The sequence below is a fragment of the Aptenodytes patagonicus genome, chromosome 3 (assembly GCF_965638725.1).
Source record: "Aptenodytes patagonicus chromosome 3, bAptPat1.pri.cur, whole genome shotgun sequence".
Lineage (NCBI taxonomy): Eukaryota > Metazoa > Chordata > Aves > Sphenisciformes > Spheniscidae > Aptenodytes > Aptenodytes patagonicus.
This window is the reverse complement of record NC_134951.1, coordinates 127,384,425-127,410,269: the sequence shown is the minus strand read 5'-3', so window position 1 is coordinate 127,410,269 and position 25,845 is coordinate 127,384,425. Positions and strand designations below refer to the sequence as shown.

The 25,845-nt window shown below is 42.2% G+C and overlaps 1 protein-coding gene across 2 annotated transcripts; it reads right to left on the bottom strand.

Annotated features, from left to right (window-relative positions):
- Nucleotides 1-2,391: 2,391 nt before the first annotated feature.
- On the bottom strand, nt 2,392-25,582 carry FERMT1 (FERM domain containing kindlin 1). Of its 2 annotated transcripts, XM_076335129.1 has the most exons (15): nt 25,520-25,582; nt 21,523-21,695; nt 18,429-18,662; nt 16,760-16,906; nt 15,961-16,174; nt 14,848-14,950; nt 13,131-13,238; nt 12,091-12,222; nt 11,894-11,943; nt 9,144-9,268; nt 7,722-7,828; nt 6,761-6,982; nt 5,952-6,076; nt 4,117-4,258; nt 2,392-2,850 (listed from the first exon to the last, which is right to left on the bottom strand). In XM_076335129.1, the coding sequence occupies exons 2-15, from the start codon at nt 21,671-21,673 to the stop codon at nt 2,677-2,679; spliced, it is 2,034 nt and encodes a 677-aa protein (XP_076191244.1). In that variant the 5' UTR covers nt 21,674-21,695; nt 25,520-25,582; the 3' UTR covers nt 2,392-2,676. The 2 variants fall into 2 exon arrangements, with proteins under 2 accessions (XP_076191244.1, XP_076191245.1); XM_076335130.1 differs by lacking the exon at nt 18,429-18,662.
- Between the last annotated feature and the right edge of the window lie 263 nt (nt 25,583-25,845).

Below are 25,845 nucleotides of genomic sequence, written 5' to 3'. Positions count from 1 at the left end.
TCACTCTCTCTGTAAAACATCTCACACATCTGGCACCGTGCAATTAATAACTTGTTTTCTACAGACCACTGAGCCTATGTTCTTTAACTCTATGTGTAAATCAGGTGGTATGAACAAGCGAAAGCCAAGTTTAATCAGGTTATTGCATGAGTAAGGGAGGGCGTGGTACCCCGTGTGCATTAAGGGGAACTTCTGAAGTCTGGCTGGGACATGCTCGGTGACGTGGGGGGGGATGAAAGATGACTCCGTGCTGTGGCTGGCCCCGAGCTGGGCTGGTGCAGGTGCCAGGCAGAGCAGGCTGGTGCAGGCCTCCTCTCAGGAGCTGCCGACTTGTATCCAGCCCGGAATTACGGAGGTGCAGGAGTGCCCTGGGTCGTGCCTTCCCACTCCGACCTCTTCTGGGGCTGCTTGTAGGAAGCGGAGCTACCATCACTGCCCCCATGCAGCACTGAAGGCAGCTGGATAAAAAGAGACTCCTTTCCTAAGTGTTCCTTACCTGTCATGGAAAAGCCTTGCCAGGAGAAAGATAGCTGATGATCTAAAGAAACACGGAGACGGGACAGCAGCAAGGGATCATTCCCTTAAAGCTAAAATGACAAAGGGTGAGGCTTACAGCTAGCCGGGATGAGCTGTCAGAACTCCTTGCAGAGCAGCGGGAATTCTTTACTCGAAAGGCAGTGACACATGGAGTGAGACTGAGGGAGGGGCAGGAAAGAAAATGGAAATATTTGATCGTTTCCCTGAAATCCCAGCCCAGACAACTTGGACCGCAAGTAAGCATGTTTGCTTAGCAGTAAAACGCGCCGCACACTCTGCTAATGAGAACTACATTCAAAGTTCCCGTATCTCTGCATTCACGTGTTCAGATCGTTTAGATGACAGGTGGCAACTACAGGGCTTCCATGCAACAGTCGTGTGACAAGGTCTGCTCCGAGAGTGCCAAGCACAGGGCTGTGCTTCCCGATGAACAATTTACGGGAGTCTGTCATTGCCAAATGAGGGGCTCTGACACAGGCACAGTCACAGTCCTGACTGCGACTCAGTAGCCAGAGTGGAGGCCGAGTCTGGAAGAGGGCTGCCTGTGGAAGAAGTGCTGGCACTAAGACGTGCATTCACCTCTCCCACAGCACCCTTGGGCAGGTTTTAAATATTGCAAGTGTTTGGACTTGGACTATCCATTAGAGGTGGTTCTCCCACTCTGAGGAAAATACTTGGCCTGTGTCAAGCAAGTGAGAAGTGGGTAAGTCCTCTACTGAAGGAAAACTGGATGGGTCCCTCAGCCCCTGTGTAAAAAGTGCTGAGGAGAGGGAAGTACAGAGGGCTGGGAAGCAGGCTGTATCAGCTCTTTCTTTTGCAAAATGTAAAGCTATAGTTTGTTTAAACTGGCACAAATCGGGAGCGATTCCACTGCAGCCTACTGACAGGCACTGGAGAAAAGCAGAGGACGTGACAGAAAAATCAGGGCTGTCCAGTCGCAGTGACGGTTGGGAATTACGCAGTGATTTCTGCAACATCTCTTGGTGACATGACAACACCTGTCCATTGTATTTCTTTAGATATGTGAAACCAGTTTTGGTTTGCCCAGCAGTTTCATGAATCCTCCTAGCTTCGTTCTCTCCTTGCTTTACTGATCACTATGCATTGCAGGGCAGAACCAAATTTCTTTCAGCTGGGTGGATGTGTGTGGCTCCCTCCAGCAGGCAGAGCTGGCTGCTACAGATCTGCTTCCTCAGGCACGGTATCACCGAGTAATCTCTTTGTATTCTGCATTAAATACATGAGTAAGATAATTTCTACAGGCATTTCAGCTCCTCGCTCAACTTATGAACAAGTTTAGAGTTAGATGTCACAGTGAAACAGAGTAACAGGGACAGAAAATAGAAAGGCCTACACTCAGAGGCCTTTTTAACAAGCAAATGATTTTAAATAGTACCTAAAGCATTTTTTTCAACCTGGAAATTAACAAAGTTCCTCAAAAGATCAACGTTTTGAATCCTGTTTTGTCAAGATTAATGCTTTGGTTTTAGGTGTCTGGTAGCTTCTCTGGCTTTAAGGGAACTACTTAAGTGGATGAAGGTAGACACGGGTGCTACATTTTTGAACAATTGTGTAATCACTACTTGGGTTGTGATAGCTCGGTCCGCAGGACTTTGGAACACCGATGGAATGTTTTCTGTTCCCAGTGCAAGTGTTAGACAAGTAATGTAGCCTTAAAATACGTATTTAATCTGCTTTAGTTCTGTTAAATGCTGGCCTTTTTAACAATGGCCGTTTTAGCAGTGGGAGTTGCACGGCTGTAACAGAGGAGAAAATTTGCTGTACAATATCCTCAAGTTACTTGTTCTGGATGCTGAAACAGACTCTTGCAATTAAAAATACTAGATTCAAAAATGCCCAGTGGCTAGACGCGGTTTATTTAAAAACTTCTAGCTGTACAAAAGGAAAACAAAGACGATTTAATTTTCCTAGTGTTGATGATGGAATTGCCATATTGCATCCAGTGACCTTGGCTTCAATGTTTAACAAAAACTGTAAATAGTCCAGTCATATTACAAGATGGATTGACATGTACAATATTTATTAGCCAGCAATTAACAATCAGAGATATTTTTGTTTAATTTCTGGTCATCTTAGCTGTGGGGAGAAGCAGGCAGAGGGAAGAGAGTTTACTTCACCTCATTCCTGACCTCCAGTTAATTTATGGAACAGATCTTCGTCCAGTGTTTCATTCTGGTCCTTGGAGCGGGTTGACAAGAAGATGTAGCCCCCAATATACTCATGGATGATTTTGCAATCTGCGCTCAGACACGTGAAAGCGATAGATACATTCTGATCAAACTCAATTGCAACCTAAAGAAAATACATATGGCAAAATCAGGAACAGAGATAAGCTGTGTCTGGGAAAAAAGAGCAAGTGTGAGAGCACGGCTGGACCACAAATACTGTGACAAAGCAGTACCAGACAGGAGCTGTAAAGATTTCCTGGTCTGCAGGATGTCGAGAGTGTTTGGCTGCTTGTTTCTTAATTTTCTGCTATGGCAGGGCCCTCTTGTGGTCAAAATCTTGTTGCTTGTTTAGGCAGGCAACAAAAACATGCTTTTAACTAGTTTTTCTAATGGTGCATAAAGTGAACACTGAGAAGAGCAGGAATGGTACTCCTGACTCTTTGGGCACTTAACCAATAGTGTTTAATACTGTCCATTGTTATGTGCTGACCTTAAATCTGCTTTTGGGGTCCAGGTTTTGATTTCCAACTACCGTCAGTTCTAAAATCCAGCAAACTGAGGTTAGTTGCTAACTGTGGATTCTGCCTTTTTTGAGAGAGATTTAAAGCAAACCCAACAGTTTTACCCAGCATTACAGGCTTTGGCACAGGGAGTACTGCAGGAGAGTACTAGGGATTGTATCTGCTCTCTCCTGGCTCCTACAGATGGATGCGGAAAACTGTATAAGCAGGAACAGTTTCCAGGCTGCTTGAATTTACATCAGGTCACATTAGTTGTACCCCAGAAATCTACAAATTACAAAGCTGGCTTCAAGCTTTCAAACCCAAACTCTCCAGTGGACTGCTGGGCAACAGCTGGCCCCACTGAGCAGCCTTCATCAGGGTCAGGAGCGCCCCAGTATAAATCACACAACGGAGCTTCTTTCTCAGGACCGCATGCTGACACAGAGGAGCTCGCACCCTGGCCTTGCAATCTCAGTTTGGGATTTGCAAGACAAACTGTATCCTCAGCCTGTAATAGAGACTGAATCACCACAATTTAGAGGATGATGCATGAGCTAGACTATACAGAGAGTTAAAATGAGATTTTTACTGACAGAGCAGTAAACATAAGGGGTTGGAATTTACCTTTCAGACTCTGTATTTCATCCCATCAAAATCAAGGGCAACTTATAAAGAATAAGCTTGGTAGGAACCTTTTAAACTGGAGATCTTTTACTTTCTGAATTTTGACTACAGACTCCATTAGGAAAAATTTTAGACAGATTATTTAATAACATGTCACAACACATTCAAAATCTTTTCACTCTGAGGTTTAAAAAGATTTTCTGAAAGCATCATCCAGTGTCTGAAATGCAATGACTGAATGCAGGGAGCTGTTCCAGTTTTACCTGGCGTATTTCCCAGTTCACATTCCACTGCTTCATGTTGGAGAACCTCCATGTTGTGATAGGATCTCCTGTGGCTATATCTATTCGTATCAGCCTGTTATAGGACACCCCAAGCATATCATCCTTTTTGCTGCCTTTAAACCTGGAAAAAAAAAAAAACCAACAAAGCCTTTGAGAAGATGGGGTTTGCAGTGATTTCTGTCTAGAGAAACATTTCACCCGCCCTCCTCTGAAAGTGCAAAAAAAAAAAAAGTGGGAGAAGTCACAACAGCCTGGGATTGAGGAGAGCTTGGGCCCTGCTTTAGAACAGTATTTGTTATAAAGCAAAAATGTAGGCTGGTGAACCATGGTATAAGATGGAAAATAATCAGGCAGGTAGATTTAGCTGAAATCTTTCCAATTAATTGTTTTCTGCTAAAAAATACTGTTCTGCCAAAATGCATGAATTTGATTATGCTTTTACTGGAAAAGTGTCAACAATAATTTTCCTTGCTTCATTTCACTAATGTTGAAACATGTTCTTCTACTTATATTCACCTAAATTATATAAGCATATAAAGGAATAGCTAGGAAAAGGTTACTCTGGTAAAGAAACTACCTTCCTCGACCCTTCATGCTGAAAGCTGGAAGAAATCTCATCTGTCTGCTAATATTTTCAATATTTTTGATCCTGTTTCTGAACCTTCTCTCCTTAGATGAAGCTGGCTTTTAGGGAAAGAATGTGACCTGGACCACAATTTGTGCCTTACTTAACGCCCCCACTGAGATACCGCCCATCAGTTTGTAGAAATTCACCACAAGGTGTTTTGCTCATGCTACAAAATGCAGTTTAGGTGTTGGGTTTGTTTGTTTGTTTAACAGAATTAGTGCTGACAGATGGGGCAAAACATCTTTATCTATGTTAGTAAATTAAATAGTGACAGGGAACATTCCCGGGCACTGAACTCGTGTTCTGTTCAATTGCTAGAAGAGTCCCAGGCAGAATTCTGGCCGCAACCAAGCAGTGCTCTCAAATGACTCCTAGGTATGGCTCAGGAGCTGGAACATCCAGGGACCAACATGATCTGGCAGTTCATATGAGGCTACTGGGTTTTGGGAAGTCAGAAAGTTTAATAGTACAGATGTGGGCTGTTCTATGCCAGCTGGCCTCTGTGCCAGAGAATGGTTCCCAGCTGGTTCAATTTATACCGCAGATGATTCCTAAGTAGCCCTGGAAGAGGTGTTAAGCACAAATTAAGGAAGGTGCCTCCAAGTATGGTTGTGTCAGTACTTTTCAGTTTTTTGGTAGTTTGTCAAGAGAAAAGAATGCAGGTCAGAACCCTGCCACACTCAAGGTAAATGTCCAGGGAAACTGCTGTGAACACAACAGACCTTTCTTGCGCTGACTGCTCTTCCAGATTAACCTAAAAAAGGGATCGTTTGCCGTTTTCTTCATGAAATGCCAAAGAAATTAGCGTTTTATCATATTCCAATGAGAAAGAGTTGGAGTGAACAAATATATTGCAAACCTGAGAACACCAACAAGACACGCATTTATTTACATTTTAGTGAGTTTATGTCAATAAGGGTTTAATCCTAGTGATACGTTACTTCAGGCAAAACACGACAGGTCTGTACGAAGGCAGACATAACGGAGAGTCTCACTCCAGGAACCGAGCTACTGAGTGCTACTGCTATAGAGAAAAACAGCAGTATGGAAGTTACTAGAATTAAAAAAGGTCTTGTGGGGGAAAAAATAGAGAATGTTTCCAAAACAGGGAGTCAAAGAACTTCCCGCAAATCACTGACCGTGAACACCTTACGGCAGCTTGACATTGCTGTAACAGTGTGATTACCTGACAATGTAGTAGGATAAGCCAAACTCGGGGAGGGACTGCCATGCTTGAATAAAACGCAGCTTGGCCTCCACTAGGGGCATCTGGCATACATTTTGGTGGGCTTCCAGAATACGAGCAGCCAACTGGGAAACACAGGAAGAGAGAAAGGTTTCAGTTGACTGGAGAACAAAAATACCCTTGCTTTCACTAAATCAAACATCATTAGCTCTGATGCCATGTTCAGACACTTAGTCATCACCGTTCATGCAGATGTACCGCAGAGAGCACTTGGGGACAGATCCTGAGCTACAAGGGCAGAACAATGCAGGAAGGTCTCAGTGTCTGGGTTTGTGCTGCGCTGGGTCTAGCTCCAGCATACTGCTCTGGAGACTGTCCCCTGAGGGTGGGTAGGCTGAACTCTTCTGCAGCAAAAGCAGTGGACAAGGAATTAGGTGGAGAGGAAGGAGAGGCACCCAGGCGAGGACAGGAAGACACTGTTATTTAAGACGTAGACAGTAACTTCCTGTCCTTAAAAACCTTCCTTTCTTACTCTGAAGAGACTTTCAGGGACAGCGTTATCAGGAGGAGAACATGATGAATGACTTAGGAGGCTGTGTGGATGTAGGAAGAGTACTTGGAAGAAGTGCCGAGAGACCTGTCCGTGTGTTCATTTTAAAGAAGAGGCCTCTTGCTAAATATCAAAGGGACAAATGAGTATTGCAAGATGATTCTACTGTACGGTTTCCAAATGCTGCTTCGATCCAGCCTCACCCCTAAGCAATCACTGGAACCACCCATCCCCAACCATCAAGCCATGCTCAGGATACCTGCTTGGACTTGTATTTTTTGGTATAACGTAGTGAGACGAAGCATTCTGGTTTCATATCTATGCTTTCTGGATCAGAGACAGCCTGGGGAGACATGGCCCAGTTCTTCATCTTTAGAAATGAAAGGATCTTGTGGACCTCGGGGTGATAAGAGCTATCGGCCATCGTTTTGCCTTTTGAGGCCAAAATGCAAGCAGCCATCCACCGAGCATATTGATTCTCCTGCAACAAAGACAATTGTTTGGTATTTTTGGACGAACCATTTATGAAGACGGCTACTGCTCACGCATCTTTCACTGTGCGATAAAACCACTCTGGAGTTATTCCGCTTAATTTGTGTGGATGTGTAGTTACCATAGTACTGTTGTTCTTCCCTGACTGGGCTAGTTCCACCTACAGGACTGCCTTTGCAGAATAGTTAGGTTTTAAATTTTCAAAGAAACCCAGTACTTCGGAATAGATTCTCTTGGAAATTTTATTGCATGACTATTTTCCACCCAATGAACAGTTTTACACAATTTGGATTGATACATTTCAATACACGTGAAATAAATTGAAATGGAAAACAAATGTAAGATCCTTATCATGCTACCCTCATCTGAATGGGGAGAGTTCTAATTAAGAAAAAAGAAGAGAACAAACCCCAAACCCCAGTCCTCTGAAAACACTGAAGCAAAACACTGTAATTTCTTTTTACCTTTTTGATAGTATGTTCTTTTTTCTTTCCAGCAGCTTTACTTGGAAACTGATGATAAACATAGAATTACTGTCCTTTTGTCCCCTCAACCATAAAGTATTGGTTAAACCACCACATCATTCTTAAATTTTACTAAACATGTAGAAAATAAACTCTCTGCAGCATCCTTGTTTTTCGATACAAATTCTAGAACAAGACAATGGGTCTTCTAGACAATCTGCCAATAAATCTGGAACACAAACTTTCCCTTGTCTTATTACTCACGTTTTCGCATCTTAAATATACTTCATTCATGCCATCAGCAACAGGAATTAGTAATTTGATTCCAAACTTCTTTGCTGCAACATTTACATCTGGTACAACTTCACATCCTAGGTCACAGAGAATCAGGAAGGAATAGATTTATTTAATTACTACATCACTAACTTTAAGTACTGATTAATACTGAAGAACAGTACTTAATGGTTGTTTTTCTTTGAGATCAAAGGCCAAGACTTCCGAGGCTTAGGTCTGTTCTAGCTTTCTGTTCTAGTTCACTGCCCGGTCTGGCTTGCCAGGGTGATGAATGCTCGGAGCTCAAAAAGCATGTTAGTCAATGTGGAAGAGAAAGGATCTAAGTGCTCTCAAAACCTCAGCCTGATCTTAGGAAATGCTCAACACTTAAAATGAAGAGGAGCTGATGAGATAGGTACTTCTGGAAATGTTTGCCTAATTGTCTTGAAAGCCTGGACTATATTTTCAGAAGCTACTTAGTACTGACAATGGGACATGGGTGACATCTACAACAGAGCTGGCCAATTCAGGGATCCCGGAGAACTCTGGGGACGTGGTATTTCACGTTGATGGTGCTATTACAGGCCTTCTGGATTCAGCTGGAGTCGAGGATGCCTACAGTTCCCCTTTGTGTCGAGGGACACCAAGGCTGTAGGCTACTTGGTGAGGTTCCGGTCACCCTGGCTAGTTTTACCATGCATTTATCTGACCTACTGAGGAGATGCAGATTGGTATGCAGAGCCATTTGTTTACAGGGGTCAATCTTCTTTCTATTTCAAAGGTTTATTCTAGGATGAATCCTGGGCATCGCTGGTTTCCTGACGCTGAACAAATGATGTCCCTGCAGGAGGCTATATATGGTGCTGCTGTTTGCCATGTGTACACCCGGGATTTCTCCTCCAGAAGTACGTAAAGCTGGTTGTAGCTATAGTAATCCCCATTCATGAAACAAACAAGGTCCAGAGAAGGTCTTGGAGCTGTCCCTGCACAGCAGTATATAGGTGCAACCTATGGCATTCTTGTCCACTGCATCATCCATAAGCCTCTACTACCAGTGTGCATTTGCCAAGGACAGAGGTGAGTACTAGCATTTAACATAGAGTAAAAATATTTGGAAATACAAGTGTCACACAGATCACATTCTCTATCTGACTCATCTTTAAGTGAATTCGGCAGTACATGGCATTTTACAAGCCAGGTCCAGATAATCTTGGTTTGGGCTAAGCTATTGAATCCTTTTTGTTTAGGCCTCTTTTGCAGGTGCAGTCTGCCTGCTTAGGAGTCTCAGTAACTGAAAGAGTTCCAAGAGTAAATGCTACTGCGCTTGCCTTCCTGAGTCTCGCAGGGATTCCTTGATTTATTCAGTTCACGAATGCAATAGAAAAAGGAAAGAAAGGAAAAGAAAATTCCTACCTTTTAGGTTTAGTTTCTCAATAGGTTCTCCCTGTGCGGATTCCTTGTTTTTAAAATAAGATACTGAAGTGTCTTTAAAGACAAACCAATATGGCTTGATAGCTTTGAGTGACAGCTTCCTGGGCCTAAAAGAAAAAAAGAAATCACATTTTTTTATATTGAAATGTACAAATTGCTAAGTCACTCACCAATATTACTGTGGATCTCATTGCTTTGAGGTCATACACATGGCTTCCATTGGGTTACTCATACTTGTGTCAATGAGGCGGGTGGCAAACACCTGGAACCGACACCGCACCCACGTTATCCCGGGTATGGATGTGGTTTTTACCCCAGATTCTAGCTGAATCCCATCTGAGATTTCTCTCGTTTTTTTTTTTTCTTTCTCTTCTATGTGGTTTTTCTTACTTTTTTTTGGTCTTTCATTCCTAATCAAAGCCCTTCCCTTCTAAGAAAGACTAATTCTGTTTTTTACATGAGCTCAGTAACACTAATGTAACCCACGAGTTTGTTCACATGCACTAGAATTACCTTCAGTTCTTCATAGCTCCTTATCTAGAAGATTTGCACCCATAAAACTAACTTGTATTCATTAAATTGTAAGGGAGTAGAGACCATCTTTTTGGCTTTATCTGAATAGTATCTAACACAACAAAATTCAATTCCTTCACTTATACAGGTTCTGTAGCACTCCAAGAAAAGGTGATAGTTTAAACCATCTTCTTCCACTAGGGCAGTGTTATTCCAGCTCCTCACACATGTATATAGATGGATATAATCCTAATTTTAATTATTTTGCTTAATGTCAATACTTTGCTCATGCAAACTGATTTCTTTCATAGAGTAAATTTAAAAATATCTACTTTGGAATTGAGAATTAACTGATAGATATCAATGGTCAAACATAATCATTCTGCCCGCCCCACCTCTCTTCAGTAAGAGATAAAAATCATAATTAATTCTACTAAGAATACACTAACAAAGCCACTGGGGCGGGGGGGAGGGAGAGGAATAAAATCCCAGGTTCAATATATTTCGGGAGAGAAAACCGGAGGTATTAGCACTATTTTAGTAGAGAAATACTTCACAACTAGCTACAAAAGTCAACAATGAAGTTAAAAAGAAGAAAAAAGAAAAAAAAAAAAAATTCCACTGTCTAGTACTTCCCTTTAAATCTAAGATGATGGTACAAAGAGTATACAGCTAGCTGGAAAACAGTGATTTATTATACCCATTCTTGCCTTCTCCAGAGCCTTTCTAGAAATCCTAGTTTAGAATCCTTTCTAGAAAATGGTGATTTGTATGATTAAATTTAAAAAAAATAACTTGGATTTTCAAAACTGCCAAATATTTTGGCTTTTAATTTTCCAATATTGTGACATTCTTCAAAAATAAGGGACTATAATTTTTTTTAGACTGACAAAATTATTTTTCTATCCAGAAAAAGTTGCTGAAAACTTTTTTGAAAGCATTTTTTTGTTGTTGTTTTTGAAAAAAAAAAAGTAATTCTCCACCATATTGTCACCCACCTGAAAGGAGTATTTACTAGTGTGCTAATGTGGTGCATACTGTGAATAAATGTGAATAAAAGTTCACTATATGAATAGACCCAGCAGTATGACATACAGCTTTGCATTTATGTTTACAATTAGGCAAATAACTATAGTAGCAAAATGCTGTTGTTCCTTTAAAGAAACATTTTACGCCTTACCTAGTTTCTACATTGTCTTAGGTTTAGTAAGTGATTTATCATGTATATAGGAAATTTTTCATGATGAAAAATAACCGCTGCGTGCTTTTAAAAGCAAACTGCTCTACTGCTGGGGAAAAATAAACAATGCATTGTTAGAGGCGAATAACTGACAGAACTTAAAAGGCTTAAATTCCCTTTCATCTTGAGCCACCTTAGTAATTTGAACATCAAATAAAATTTCTTAATTGGGAATTAATAATTAACAATTCTTAACAGTTAACAACAGTTAACAGTTTTCAAGTGCAATTTTCAGTTTGCTGACTACAAATATGATTTGTCAACGGAATGAATGATAAATACTTGTGCAACAGAAATCTTTATCTTTCTAAAACATGTGGACTGTTTTGCGATAAAAGGCACTACAGACTTGAGGTCACTGCAGTCATTTAAATAACCCATAAATGAAGATATTCTAGTGGGATCAGAGAACTGTACTTTCCTCAGTTTACTTACTTAGGTGAGGTATTACTGATCTGGTTTACCATACTGCTACTGTAACTTGAAACTCATTTTGATATTAGAAACAGACTCCATGTTTGGTTAGAAAGGGGTAATTTGTTTGTTTCTTTTGTTTAAAAAAATAAATAAATCCCCAGGGTTGCTTTCAGAAATTCTTCTCAGAGAGAGCTGAAAGTTCTTTCTAGTTTTTCATTGGCAAAACCCAGTAAAATGTGATTGAAAACAAAATTGTAGACTCTCTTGTTTAGAGATGATGATTGATGAGCACTAGGAAATTTAAAGAGCCTGGTCTTTTAATGAGCATAGGTATAGCTACCCCAGCACCCCAAGAGCTAGAAAGATTTGCTGACAGACTTGCTCAGAAGCAGTAAGAGAAAGATTTGAAGAAGATGATATTAGGCTAGTTAGACCTATCTGGTGTATTTGTTGATTTATAACCTTAGGATCTACCGTTAGATTAGAATGAAAAACTCAAGAGATCTCTTGTATGGTTAAGCTTTTTGTTTTGTATGTTTTATTATTAGTTTTAATCACTCACCTAACTAGCCTGAGATTATCAGCAAGTTTCGGGATGTCTGTGATGTCCTCCTATCAGGAATAATTAGGAATAATTTTAGTACAATGCACTTTGTAATCGTCTGTTAACTCTGTTAAAAAAATCAGGAACCAGGTGGGCTCATCAGAGTCAATGCATTTGACACAGTGAAAGCAATTCTGGGATCTGAAAGGACATACCAGAGCATTACTTGTGTTTCCACCTTCCAGTGTCACTTCCAGATTAGAAAGTGCAGCTTCTACTTCATCTACTTCTGATTCACAGGTGAAATCTTGTGCCTCTGATGATAATGATAACTTGTTTACATGATACTAAAATAAAACATCAAATATCAAATAGTCAATATATCAATTAGCAACACGCAATCACAGCATATGGAAAATAGGCCATTTGGTCTTCTGGGTCTTGGGACAACTGCGTAAAGTTCTGCAGCACGGAACTATGGGGTGTTTCACAAGGAAACAGGTAGGTCCACCATAATCTCCTGTGCAATTACTGATAACAGTTTCCTATTTTAATTGCCAGTGTTTGTATTCCTTCACTGTACAATCATCCTGTTCTGTGAGGCTGACTCAACGCTGACATTTCCGTCCCTAGTACTGTCAGCTGTAAGTGCCATCCATACCAGGTGGAAACATGGCAGCAAGGTGCTGTGGTGTTCCACAGTGGCAGGCCGTGAATTTTTTGGCAGCTCCGTTTACATTTAAAAGGAAGGAATGTATTAATAATAAACATTTGTGCCTTATTACCTACAGTCAGGGACTAAGTCACACTAAGTCATGTTAAATTTCTACGTACTCCATAGCATCCCTACCTTCACATTGTGCTATAGCTTTTTTTCGGTCTGTTGTGAACATATGTATTGATGTATTAGAGAAATTTTCAGGAAGAATATGTGAAAGGGTGGTAGCTGGTATGGGAAGCAACGCTTCATAGTAATCCCCTTCAGAATAGACTGGTATCAAAGTTACATCCTGGGTACGGTTTGCTTTAGAAAATTTTAGTAAACGGTTCCATAATTGTATGTGTCAGTTTGAATAATGGTGTGCTGCTACTGAATTTAGTTGGTTTAGCTGATGGCTGCTGCTTATTGTTTCTCACTCGAATAGCAGCCCCCCAGTCCAAACAGAGCTATTGGCCTGGGCTCTATCCGAGTCTTGCCCTAGCTTGTGCCTGCCTCTTGAGCAAACAGGTTTTGCAACTTGGATCAAGTACGTGCCTGTAGTGCAGCGAAGATCAGCATTTCTTCCTCTGTGCAGTCAATTTCTTCTAAGAGGATGGCCCAACGGGCTTGTTCATATATTTGGTTTATTCGCACTGCATCATACTGTAGCAAAAAAGAACAACATTGGTCATTAATGACCATCAAGATACAGATTCACGATCAGCTGCAGCTGACCTAACATTGGGCTGAAGCCATAAAGGTTGTTTCCTTCCTCCCCCGACCTCTGCCCTGCTGTGTATGTTCCCATCCTTCTCTTGTACTAGCTGGTGTGATTGTGTGTAGGGTCACAGTGGCTTGCTGATCCAACAGAAAATTAATCAGGAGTCCTTGGCTGAAGCAGAAGGGGAGATTAAGACATCCCCTTTTGCGGTAGCGGGCCTTGGACTGGCTTAACCAAAATGTGAAACCACACTATGAGAGTGAAAATAATGTGACACAGCTGATATGAATGTGACATTCAACAGCTTGCTACTGCCAAAAGACAGAAGCTCTTATTCCTCACTTCCCCTCTTCTGCTCTTGGCTTTTTCGGTTCTGGCTCTATCTTTGCACTGGCTTGACATTTGTCAGATCCTGCTGTGAACTGCTTTAATTCACTACCCATTTTTTGGATAGCGATTGTTTCTTATTATCTACTTGGTTAATAAGCTGAAATGACTCACAGAAATATTCAAGCCCCAGAGCTGGTGAAAGGTAGGTGATGGGAGGGTAAACCTTGGAGCGTGACCTCTCCCAGTAGTGGTGAGCTATTGAGTTGCCTGAAGCTGTTTTGGGTTATTTCATCCTATGGCTCCATGGCTGGCTGGGGCAAAGAAGGGAAATGTTTGGGCTGCTGATGTTGAGACACGTACTTGAATTTTAGTGGGGGCGGCATTTCACCCAAAAACAAGCCACCTGAACTAGAAAGTGCCCTTCTGTTTATCTGAGATGCCTGAAATGAAGGAGTTTTACAGAATTTACAGAAAATAACAATGTGAAGGCCACATCCTCTAAAATTCGCATTTGAACTCTTGTTGATTTACACTGGTCAATGATCATGCTTTAATTTCACTAAATGTATCACCCAAGCCTTAAAAACACTGGCTTAACACAACCAGCGTTGACTTTTGGTGGAAACAAAGGCAAACGAGAGGCAACTTGAGAAAAACAATGAAGTGATTTTTGAAGGCTAAGTCTTGTTTTCAAATGAGACTTTGGCTCTTTTGCTGAATTTTCCAAAGGTATTTAACCACCCAGTTACATTGAAACAAATTTGATTTAAGTGCCTGAGTGCTTCTGAGGGCTTCAGAATATGTATTCAGCCCAGAAAAGCTGAATATTCAGTGAAGGGCAGTGGAACATAAATGTAATTTTTAAGTCCATTTTCAAAAATAGGGCTTACACCTTTACATCATTTAGGATACTGTCGGTTTAGTTTTCCCTTTAGTTTTTCTTGTTAGAGGAGAGGCAGAAAGTAAACCAGCCCCTCTGGAAGTCTGGATACTGTTTCTGGTGCTCTTCAGATCTCATCTTTATACTTAAGATCTTATTTCAGGTGAGGAATGGTGATTCAGTGTCCAGAGGGGAAAAATGTAGCCTTAGCTGAGGGGAAGAAGTTGAATTTGATCTCTGAAGGCCTAACAAATCCTAGCTAAAATTCGGTATCCTTGTGCTATAGCTCCTTGACATGAAAGCAGGCAAACAATGAATAGCAATAAAAACAAAGCTCTTACTTTTGGATTCAAATCAAAGAAAGTGTAATATTTAAAGCGTAAAAGAAGTTGATCGTCCTCCAGAATGCCTTGTTCCATAAGTGATCGAGATGAATCTAGCCAGCTGCGGAAGAAAACAACCCACAGATTCATCTGTACAGGAAAAACTATCACACCTGCAGAGCTCCAATGTACTTGTGAAACAAAAGTGGGAACAAATAGCTCTGGTTCCTGCAAGTCTGGGGAAAATTTGCATAACTCGAGAAGGTGGAACGTTCGTATGGATTTCCAACTTTCATTGTATGAACACAATACCTACAATCTTCCTGTTTTTTTCTCCAGCACTGCTCAAAACATCAGAAGGAGATGCCCGAAACTGAGCAGTAACTAGTTGTGGGGTGACCTATGCCAATAAGATTCTTTCTTCTTGATCTCCAGAAACGCGAGGTTCATTTAAGCCAGGGCAAAAGTGTACCTGTATATTTAGAACTCCCGCTTTTCATTTCAGTATTTGCTGTTTTATAATTCTAGCTACTTCTGTTCTCCAGTGAAATCCAATGAAAATATCAAAGTCACTGTTAAACGCTCTACAGATCTAAAAATGACAATCCGTATTTTAATGCTAGAGAGACAATCCTCTCAAACACTTGCACCACTAAACCCCCCAATGGTCTGGATTCTTCTGTGGTGTACAGTAAGCAATGTTTGCTTGCACATAATTCAGTAAGTCACCTATTCGTAATGCATTAGAGCTTTACTGAATTTATCCACATGTTTATTTCCACTGTCCATTTAAAGCCTTTAGAGTTTGCTATCCAAACTGTCCTTTAGCTATGCCCACAGTGCTAAACTGGATTTGCCTTCATCTAACAACAGAATTTAGTCCAGAGCCTGCACAATTACATCATTCATCACTTTCAAATAAAATTGCCTAACCAAGAATGTTGAATAAGGAAAAAAGATTAAAAAGAGTAAGTATTTCTGAAATAAAACCAAGATCAAAGCATGTATTTAAGTATCAATATAGCCATATATCAGGGGTTTGTTGTCAAATTCTGCTTTACACTTAAGAAGCTGGATTAATGCTACCCTTGTTAAGCCAGCTAACAAAGATCTCAAAGAGAGGCATCTTACCCTGCGTTGAGTTTGGCTTTGTCAGCTAAAGTCCGAGGCTGGTACATCTCTGCTAGTGTTTCTGGAGAACAGTTGGGATGACTGAAGGCGAGGATGCTGCAGTTCTGCTCAGTCAAGGGACTGTCGCTGAACCACGTGATTGTAGAAGATGCTGGTGTCCCACTGATGGGATCATAAACGGGTGTCATGGTTTTACTATATAAACCTGGACTTCCTGCAAGTTAAGAGAGTAATGTATTATTCCAGGGAAAACTGCCTTCAGACTTAGGTAGTCTACCACTTTCCATCATAAAAGACTAACCCTTTTCTTTCAAGACAGCCTCCTATCTCTGCTGTTTACAGCAGGCCTTGTCCTTTCACGGGTGAAGTGTGACAGAAGTGCTCTTCCTTGTTCTGTGAGATATCTCAATTGTGTTGGAGATAGGAAACACATACTTTCAAGCCTTTATTTCTCCTTTTCCTTGGAGGTTGCCAAAATTGTTGAATATTTTAAGAGTGGTCTCACATTTTCAAAGAGCAGCAGCACATCCCGTGTGCAGGGCCACAGCTGATCACCTGTTTTCTGGTATAGCCTTTCTCATGTCAGTGGAAAGGAAAACATTTAAAAAACAACAGAAAAATATTGATATACTGGAGATTTCAGCAACTTCTTGAAGCCACTAATTTCAGGCCAACTGTGTCTCTCTGACCACCATCCTACATTAAAGTGGTCTCCCTGGTTTTAATTGTGTAGCAAAGGATTTCTTCCTCTTTTTGACTTTTCAATCAGAAGAACAAAATCATATTGTTTTTTCATTACCTGATAATCCAGAACTCACTGGAGAGTTGCACAGGTTTAAAATATCTTCCGTAACTGGTTCTTTGCTGTTCTTGTCTTTTTTCTTTTTCTTTTTGAGTGCATCTTCTGATTGCTTCAACAAAGAGAGTTCTTCTGACCGTCTAATATCTACAATGGCAATTTGGGAAGTGAAGCAAGATGAAACATTTGAAACTTAGCAGCTTACATCCAAAAAAAGCCCATGGTTGGTAATAGCATTTGGGGAAACTCCATGTTGCAATCTGAATTTTATTTCTAGCAGGTTGAAAGCAGTAGCCATGGAAAATCCAGTAATTGAATAACAAGGCCAAAGACTTTGGGCTGTGAGAGTGAGTTTTGACAGGACTTAAGCCTGCTTTTGTAGCAAGCATAACTGCATTTTAGAACACGAGGGAAAAACTCTTTCTCCCTGATGGCTCTGCAATCACCGTTGAGCATAATAACCCCAATGAAATGTCTGACTTATAAATAAGCAAGAACAGAAATGGAACCACTGTATTTGAAGTTCATGCCTTCTATTATTCACTTAAGACTTTTATATTTCACATACAAGATTCTGTCTTGGCTATACACTATTCCCTACTGCACTACTGATTCAGACATGTATTGTCAGTTGCAAACCTGACACTTTGTTTCTGAAAAACACTTTTATCCTGGGGTAAGCAAAGACATTTTTGACAGTATTCACTCATGAGAAAAGTTACAGGGTTCCTCTACTGACTCAATCTGGAAGAAAAATGTGGGTGGAAATATTTAATTCGGCCAAATGTCAGCTGAACAATTATGGCATCATTTTATCAGAGCTATTAAATGTAATAAAGACATACTATCCCTTTCACAATCCAGTGCTAGAAGATGAAACTGAAAGCTACATTGTGGTCAATATGAGGTGGTAAATTCCTTCTGAAGATGAATGTGGTGTTGGCCTCAGCTTGGAAGATCTAAATTAAAGAATCCCTAAAACTAAGGCATTCTGAAGACTGTTTGCAGACTCGACTTATTCCTGTGGATCACAGGCACACAGGTCAGGCATCCTCCAAAACCTCATCTCTGCTTGGAGGTGCTCCATTACTGGAAAGAGCAGAGACACGGGGACTCAGTGCTGCAACACATTCATGGGCTTGTGTGTGGTAGTTGGGTATGCCCTGACCTGAAGAGGTTTGGGCATATAAAAATTTTGAATGTTTAAAACATGCTCCTTCTGATGTAAATACGTATGACCAATAGGCCAAGTTGAATATCGTTAATGCTAGTGAAAGTAGGTAATAAATCAGTTGACGTGGTGAAAGCTGGTGTAGGAGATTGGTAAGCTCAAGCTCTTAGTCAATGGCATAGAATAAGCAAGACGGAGTCCCGCTCAAGGAGGACAAGGATCCCTACAAAACTATCAACAGGACTTTGACTCTCCAGTACTCTTGCAGCTTATGGGACACGTTTCTGACACTGTTTGCATCAGTTATGGCAAAGACTGAGAACCATTGACATGCACTGGATACTAAAAACCAAAAAATCTGTCTTTTGATCCTGGGTCAGCTCAATCAAATTTCTCCTTGAGGTAAGTAAGTTTTGTGAGTAAGGAATTCACATCAAAACGAAGTCGCCTAGTAAAATGCTCCAACTTAGCTGCCAGAGGGGATTTAGCTTTACTTACTGAGAATTTTGCAGATGTCACTGACAGCTTTGAATACCACAGAAGAGAAGCTGACTTTCAGTCTCACAGTCTTCATGTTTGGCAAGCGAAGCCGCAGCATTTTGTGCTGAGTAGTAAAGAACAGCTTAGCATCTGCCTGCACCCCGCATTTATCGAGTGTCCAGTGGGTTTTCAGAAGCCAACATTTTTTTTGCTCCCACCAAAGAGCATAGTCTGACCAATCTTGTGATATTTCTAGGAAAATACAAAATGGTTATTAATAAACTATGGAGCAAATACACTAAAAATCTTGGTTTGGAAACAGTGCTCTGCAAACAGAAGAAATTATTTACATTAAAGTAGCAACTACAGTTCCTGAGACCTAGACCCCATTTGCTGAATACTTGTGGCAGTCACTGGGAACTAACTTTGTTTGGCCTGAAGAATTAACCTAGGTGCTGACTGTGGCACTGCCTTTATCTTGCAGATATCCACAGGCAAAGTGCATCTCCTGAATCTGGTGCTACGCATGGTCCAGCGCTGCTTGGATTGTGCTGGGATACGGGCTAATAACAAGGGTACCCACTTTGCAACTTGATAGCGCAAGCTGAAAGTCCTCCCACAAAACCTTGTGTGCACCCAGATGGGCACAAGTTCTTCCACAATCTCCTGGGAAGCACCGCTGAACAGCTCGTCTCTATAGTGTTAAGAACCAGCAGTGAATCCCTTGAAGTCTTGGTGACACACAGCTAAGGGCTGTTCTCAGCTCTTCTCTGTGGCTGCACAGTTAGACTAACAAGGATGCTCACCTGAGTGCAGCCCACTTACAACAACTTTACAGTGGCAACGTTCTTTAAATAATCAAGGAAAAGAATTATTATTTTGGGAGTAAGCCCTGTGACAATCAGGAAGGAGTTAACAAGCTCTCTAACAAATAAGATGACCTTCTCTACCAGACAGGATGCAGAAACTTGTAAGGGAGGTAGAATGGGCATGATGCGATATGGTACAGTTATATCTTTTATTAGTCTGTGCAGGAGGGCAGGCTGGTGTGACTGACCAGGGACTGACAACGGTTGCCTACAAAAACTTCTCGGAGAAGACAGGCCTGCCAAGAGATGACTTGTCTTGTTTCACTAATACAGACTTGCCTGTGTTTTGCTTAAGTAAAAAATGTTTGTGTATTTTGTACTTTGAAAACATACAGCTAAAGTAAGGCTTGCTGAATCAAGAACAGATAGAAGACTTTGTTCATGACTTATATTAAGAGTTTTGGAAGGGAAGAACAGTGGCTTTTATCTGATTACTCTTGAGCAATAAGCTATCCTGACCTGAAAGGTGTCAAAACCTTGACTAGATCAGCATGAGAAGCACATGCATAAGGAAAGAGATAAAGTATTGCTGCTCTCAGTTCCATGGGGAATTCCAAGATTAGATGACTTCCCAGATGCCAATGATGTGTAGTAGCAGGTAAAGTTTCTGTGTGATCTTGGTCAAGTCGTTTCAGTCTTCTGCGTCATTTCTCATTCCTCACCAGCTCCGCCACGTAGAGGCTATTCCTCAGCGTGTCTATAGCACAGTAGAGCCCTGTCCTATTTTGGAGTTTCTTGGGAAAAAATTGTGTCTCAAGAGAGCTGCTGACACAAATCACTTAGTTACAGATTCGCTTTAAATATTATTTAATATAGAAAGCTTTTCGCACTAGTTGAGTACTAGTTATAAGAATACTGTGAAAAATTAGTCTTCTGACCCAGAAAAATTAGTCTTCTGACCCAGTGAGAACTCCAGCTACTATTGGTTTGCTGGCTGAACTGTGTGTGTAAGTACGTGCAGAAGTTGGTAGAAATGTATCACAGTTATGTGACCTGCTTTAATTCTGGAAAAGGGATTCCCTGATAAAATCACTATCTCCAAGAAGAGCTTTTCCATCACAAAGGGTTTTTGTGTAAAAATGTCCTTCCATTAAATGGGAGCCTTTTGGAAAGGATATCTCACGCGTCTCCCCTTTGTTTCCTTCAAACCCCGTGTTTGAAAACAAAACCATGCATTTGGCAGTAAGAACTCTGAAGTTAAGTTGTCGATTTTTAAATTTCTTGACACTATTTTGCTGAAGGGTTTTGTTATACTTCAGTTTTTCTCTTCTTGTTTGTCTGAAGTCAAGCTATGTGAGAAAGACTAAAGTTTCAAGGAGGTTTTTCTGACCTTTCTTTTTTTTGTTGTTGCCACAAATCTTGTATTTCTAGAGCAATGCATGGAACTGCAAAGCTCACGGTGTTCCCACTTGGCGAGTCTAATCTAGCAGACAGGTTCCTTTCTGTGTGAAGTTTGTGACTGAAGACTTCTAGATTTAAGAATTCAGGAAAAAGAACAATACTTGAAGAATGAGTTGCATATGAAAACCCTGTGGCATTGATATAATAATCAAATACCATACTATCTTGTCTGTATCTATCATTCTGCTGCCTCAGAGTGCAGATGATGATTTTGGGAGGCAGCTCCATTTGACGGCTTTGAGTTAAAGAAACCTAGATTCTCTTCTTGCCTGTAGCGCTGACTTGCTGTGACTGTACACGGGGTATTTTACCTTTCATCTCCTAACTTTGACTCGGCCAGTCTCTGCTCTTCACAGCCGTTCCCTGCTGGATATAAGCAATGGATAACGTGGCTCAGATTTTGGCTGGAATGCTACTACAGCACAGGAAACAGCAACTTCTGAAATGCCTTTGTAACAACTAATCCCGTCTCTCTGACTGCCACAGATGGATAAATAGGGTATCAGCTACCTTTATTGCCCCTCAAACTAGCCACCTATAAAGTCTATCTGGAAAGGGAGTTGAATAGTTAGTCTAGTCCAACTACATTTGTCTAACTGGAAGACAAAAACAAAGTAAAGTTTTGTTTGCACTGTGATAGTATGGGGCTTTAGTCACAGACAGGGAGGGGTTCTGGCCGCATAAAAACCCCGAGTCTGCAGCACCTACATGCTCGGTGTACCGTCACAAAGAAGTAAGTGAGGCAGTGCCATTTCAAAATGCGCAGGAGCCTCTCTTTGTAGAAAGCAAGCTGCATGTATTATTTTAATAACACTGTGTAAATTAAACAGGTCTTTACTCACTGATTTGTTCTACTAATTTCAGCATCACTCCTCCAATATGAAGGTCCCCTGTGACCCGTAGTAAAAATTCCTTTTGTACCTCTTCATGCTGATGATCAACTGTCACCAAAAGCTCCCAGGAATGAGACCCATATTCACTTGAGGAAATCATTTTGGAAAGGTCTATGTAAGCTCTGCAAAAACAAAACAAACAAACAAAAAGGGTATTTTTCCTCCGTCCTCTGAAACAAATGCATCTCTCCACAGTCTCAAAATACCTCCATGCTGCCAAGATTTCGCAGTGGCCTTGGCTGGAACTTCAGATGTGTTATCTTGTTACCTCTGAACTAGACTCTGCTCTTGTGATTACTCTTGCACGATAGGCATGTGGGATTTTTTGTTTTTATTCTGATTTCCAACCCCACAACTCAAGTGTCTCCAGCTGGGTAGAAACAGCCCAGTTTTACCCGGGTTTCCCCACTATACAATGCTATTCTGCCCGCCTGGACACCGTAAAGCCTGCAGTTGTGGATAGGATCTGTTCTGGCAATCTGTCCAGTGAACAAAGGAATTTCGTTGACTTGTACACTTACAGCTGTAATTTTCACTGCAAATGAAAGTTTACACTTGCAGTTCTGCCAGCTTGGTCCCATGGGACCAAAACCAGAGAGTAGTTTTACCTATTTGCGAGGGAGGCAAGTAACTTTAATGGCTCTCTGCCAGCAATATCCAGGCACATAACTGCAGTTTCTGCTGATTGTCTGCTTGCACAGAGATGTCAGCATGTATCCTGTCTCAGCAGGGTGTATCGTCTGAGATCCCACCAGGCTCCTGCCAGGACAGGTTAACAGTGATCATGCCAAGCCCAGCTAGAGAAGATGCTCAAAGTAGAAGCTGTGGTTATCATCAGTAGAGTTCTGCTAATTACTGGAGAAAGAGCTTGTAGGTCTAAGGTGATGCTGCAGGAAGGATTTGGGATATTTAACGAGTGAGAGAAGATACCAGATTAGCACTCAGTGTCCTGTTAAACTGAACCCTAAGAAACAAGCCTTTGCAGTTGAAGCTTAGGCAGGAAAGTGGATGACTTCCATTTATTGTAGACTTTCAGCAGCACCTGAGAACCCAAGTCACAGACAGGGACTCAGTTAAAGGTGCCATACACAGACTGCTTCTAACGTAGAAAATAACTAGGACTTGTTTACAAAGAAGGCTAGGGGGGTTGTAACAATATTAACAGATTTCTGTAGATCTTTTTAAAGAGGAGTATTTAGTAAGTTAAAACCCTTAGCCTAAAATTTAGGTCAAACCCAGAAAAATCAAGAACCGTTGTCATAGGTGAGGAGTGAGAGAAGGAATGACCTTTTCTAGGACTGACTGCAGGACAAGACCAGACTGGCTTAGGTTACACTACCGTAAGATTAAGCTAAAGGTTAAATAAAGCATGCCTGGAAACAGGGTGAAAATTTAAGTTCACCTATTTACTGAATTTATAATGAAGCTTTATGTTACCGATTAGATAATAAAAGAGGTTTTTTGTGCCAAAAGATACTACTTCAGGGCAGAGCCCAGTTCAATGTTCATTCTGAGGTTCCCTTCCAGAGGTGCAAGGAGGCTCTTGCAACTCAACAGCCAGCCTGTTACAGCTTAACTTTCCCCAGACTTTCAGGTGTTATTCATGTTTCTTAACGCCTTATGGTTTAAGAATTTCAACAGGAAGACTTTTGGTATTTTGTACATTAAATGATGTATCGTGCAGTGTTTGTATTATGGAGTACAACATAAATCAGTCGTCTAACTGTTTCAGTGAAGTTCTTTTAAAATCCATTCTCAGAATACTAATGTAGGCTTGGTTCCTTGAACTCCTTTGGGCCTAGGCCATGCCTGCTGTCAACCTACTGACATAAAATTTGATATCAAAGGGATAATAGAAATGTGGTGGTAATGACAAATTCTACTAATAAGGAAAAGTGATTCCAAAGGTAAAGGCAATGAAAGTGTATCTGTTAAAGATTAGATTGATCACCCCCTAAATGAATGACAATATAAATGAAACATCTGTCCAGCTCAAAACCATCCTTTTAGGGGAAAATCACCTTACCAAGGAGTTTCACTAGAACAGTGCTGGGAGTCTGCCGTGAAATTCTAAAATCATGACTTATAGACAGCCCTAACTCAGAAAACTGAAACTTTATAATCATATGACTCCAAGAGGCTAATTTACACTGAGGAACAAATGCTGTTGTTAATTATGTTCTTGGATGTGCCAGCCTACACCTTTTCACCAAACAGTTACTAAACCAACAAAGGTTGATACTTATCCAAGAGGTTTGTTTGTTTTGCCTTGGTAAATAAAGACATTGTGTCGGACACTGTGGCTCTCCTGCCTCAGGGATAGAGCTGGGATTTTGAATTCGCGCTGCGGTGTGCCATATGGATGTGCTAGCTTAGGTATGCATTAGACCAGGGGGAACCTGGTGGAGGGGAAGGGCTGTGCCTCTCCTGAAGGCACAGTGTCCAAGAGACAGCTCCTGAGATGGTCTCCCAGGCAGATAAGGCTTTCAGCACAACAGTTACCGTTGCGCTGTATTCATTGCAAAACAAAAATCCTGGCCTCAGAAAAGTCAAAATGCCACTAGTCGCTCTCCTAAGCATCAATAACAGCATTAAAAATAAATAAATCTACAACTGGCCTAAGCGTGAGAACTACGTGCTTTCATTTCAGGAGCATGGGTATGAAATCTGGCAGGTGAACTATACTTTTGCCTACGCTACAGTCCACTATAAGCCAGTATTGTTACTGAAAAGAAGCCGCCTCATCTGCCCTCTTGTGCCAGCGAAAACATTTGGGAGCTGATCTGGGTTTTTTTTTTCTTTTTAAATTTGGTTTAGCTTCCCAGTCTAATTCTGCATACAAATGCTTGTGCTGACATGGGTGAAAATGAGCAGCCCAAGGGCTGGGTGAAACTCTTTCTTTCATTCACGCTGGCTCGGAAAACCATGGCCTCAGTGCAGCTAATCCTGGCACCCCATCATTCCCTAAAGCTGCTCTCTTCCCCACTTCCTCTTCAAACTGGGAGGTTTTAGTTTGATGGCAAGAAAACACAAACACTAGTAAATTATCACAGAACGCAGCACAAACAAAGCCTAGTCTCAAAAAAGAGGCAAGCTAAGCAACGAGGACAACTAACTATTGTGTATTAAAACCCAAACAAACCCAAACTGCCAGGGCGGGCTGTGCGTGCCCCGTGTCTTAAAACCTTCAGGTCAAGACTGGATCTGCTCGGGGAACGCGCCCCGGTTCCCGGGCTCCACGTGGGTTGCAGCTGTATGGCCTGGCACAGGGAGATCAAAAAGGCCAGAAACACGTCTTCGGGCTGTAGCTGACTCTAGTCAGTATTTCTACAGAGCATTTTAGCCAACGCAGCTATAAAAAAGCAGCAATTACTCTACAGATCGAGCTCTCCGCAAATTTTAGCCCTTAGAGCCCCGAACTTCAAACTTTGTGTGGAAATACAGGAGGATGTTAGTCGTACTAAAGCAGGAAAAGCTCCGCTTTAAGGTAAAGGGGGGAAAACCAGAGTATGATGTCTCCCTGGATATTTCTAAGACGGGTAGTGCCCCGGCATCTTTCGGAAGGTAGCTGCTGGGAGGTAAGGGGGTAAATACGGCACCCGTTTGCGCTCCCTCCTGCACAGCTCTGAGGGCAGAGCAGGCGTTTGAGGAAGTGCCAGGCTGCCGCTGCTGGAGTGACCCCGGGGAGGCGGTTCCCCGCAGGGGGCCGGGATGGGATCAACCCGCAGCGGTTACAAGCGCCCGAAAATAATGTAAATAAAAAAAAATGAATAAAATAATCCGGTTGCCCCGCATTCCTCCTCCGGCCCCTCCGCGGGTCCCCGCGGGGCGGGGAGCGGGGCGGCTGGCGTGCCTGAGCCGGGCCGGGGGGCCGCACGCTGCCGCACCGCCCCGCGCTTTCCCCCGGCGGCGAACAGCCCTTCCCCGCGCCCGCTCGTTCACTCACTTGCGGTCTCCGATGGCAGCGCCGTCCCTCGCCTCCCTCCCCGGCTCCCGCTCCCTTCGCCTCCACCTGGCGTCTGAGAGACGGGGAGGGGAGGAGCGGCGCCCGGCCCGGCCCGGCCCGGCCCGGCCCTACCGCCGGCAGGCACCCCGGGGGGAGGCGGCCCTTCCCTTCCCTCCCCTCCGCCCCGCTCCGCTCGGCGGGCACCGCCGTGCCGGCAGGTAGGGAGAAGGCGGCGGGGAGCGCTGTCCTCCCCTGCCCTCCTCGCCGGCGGCCGCTGGCCGTTGAGGGCCCTCCGCCCCCGGCTGCGGGGTGGCAGGCCCCGGCCG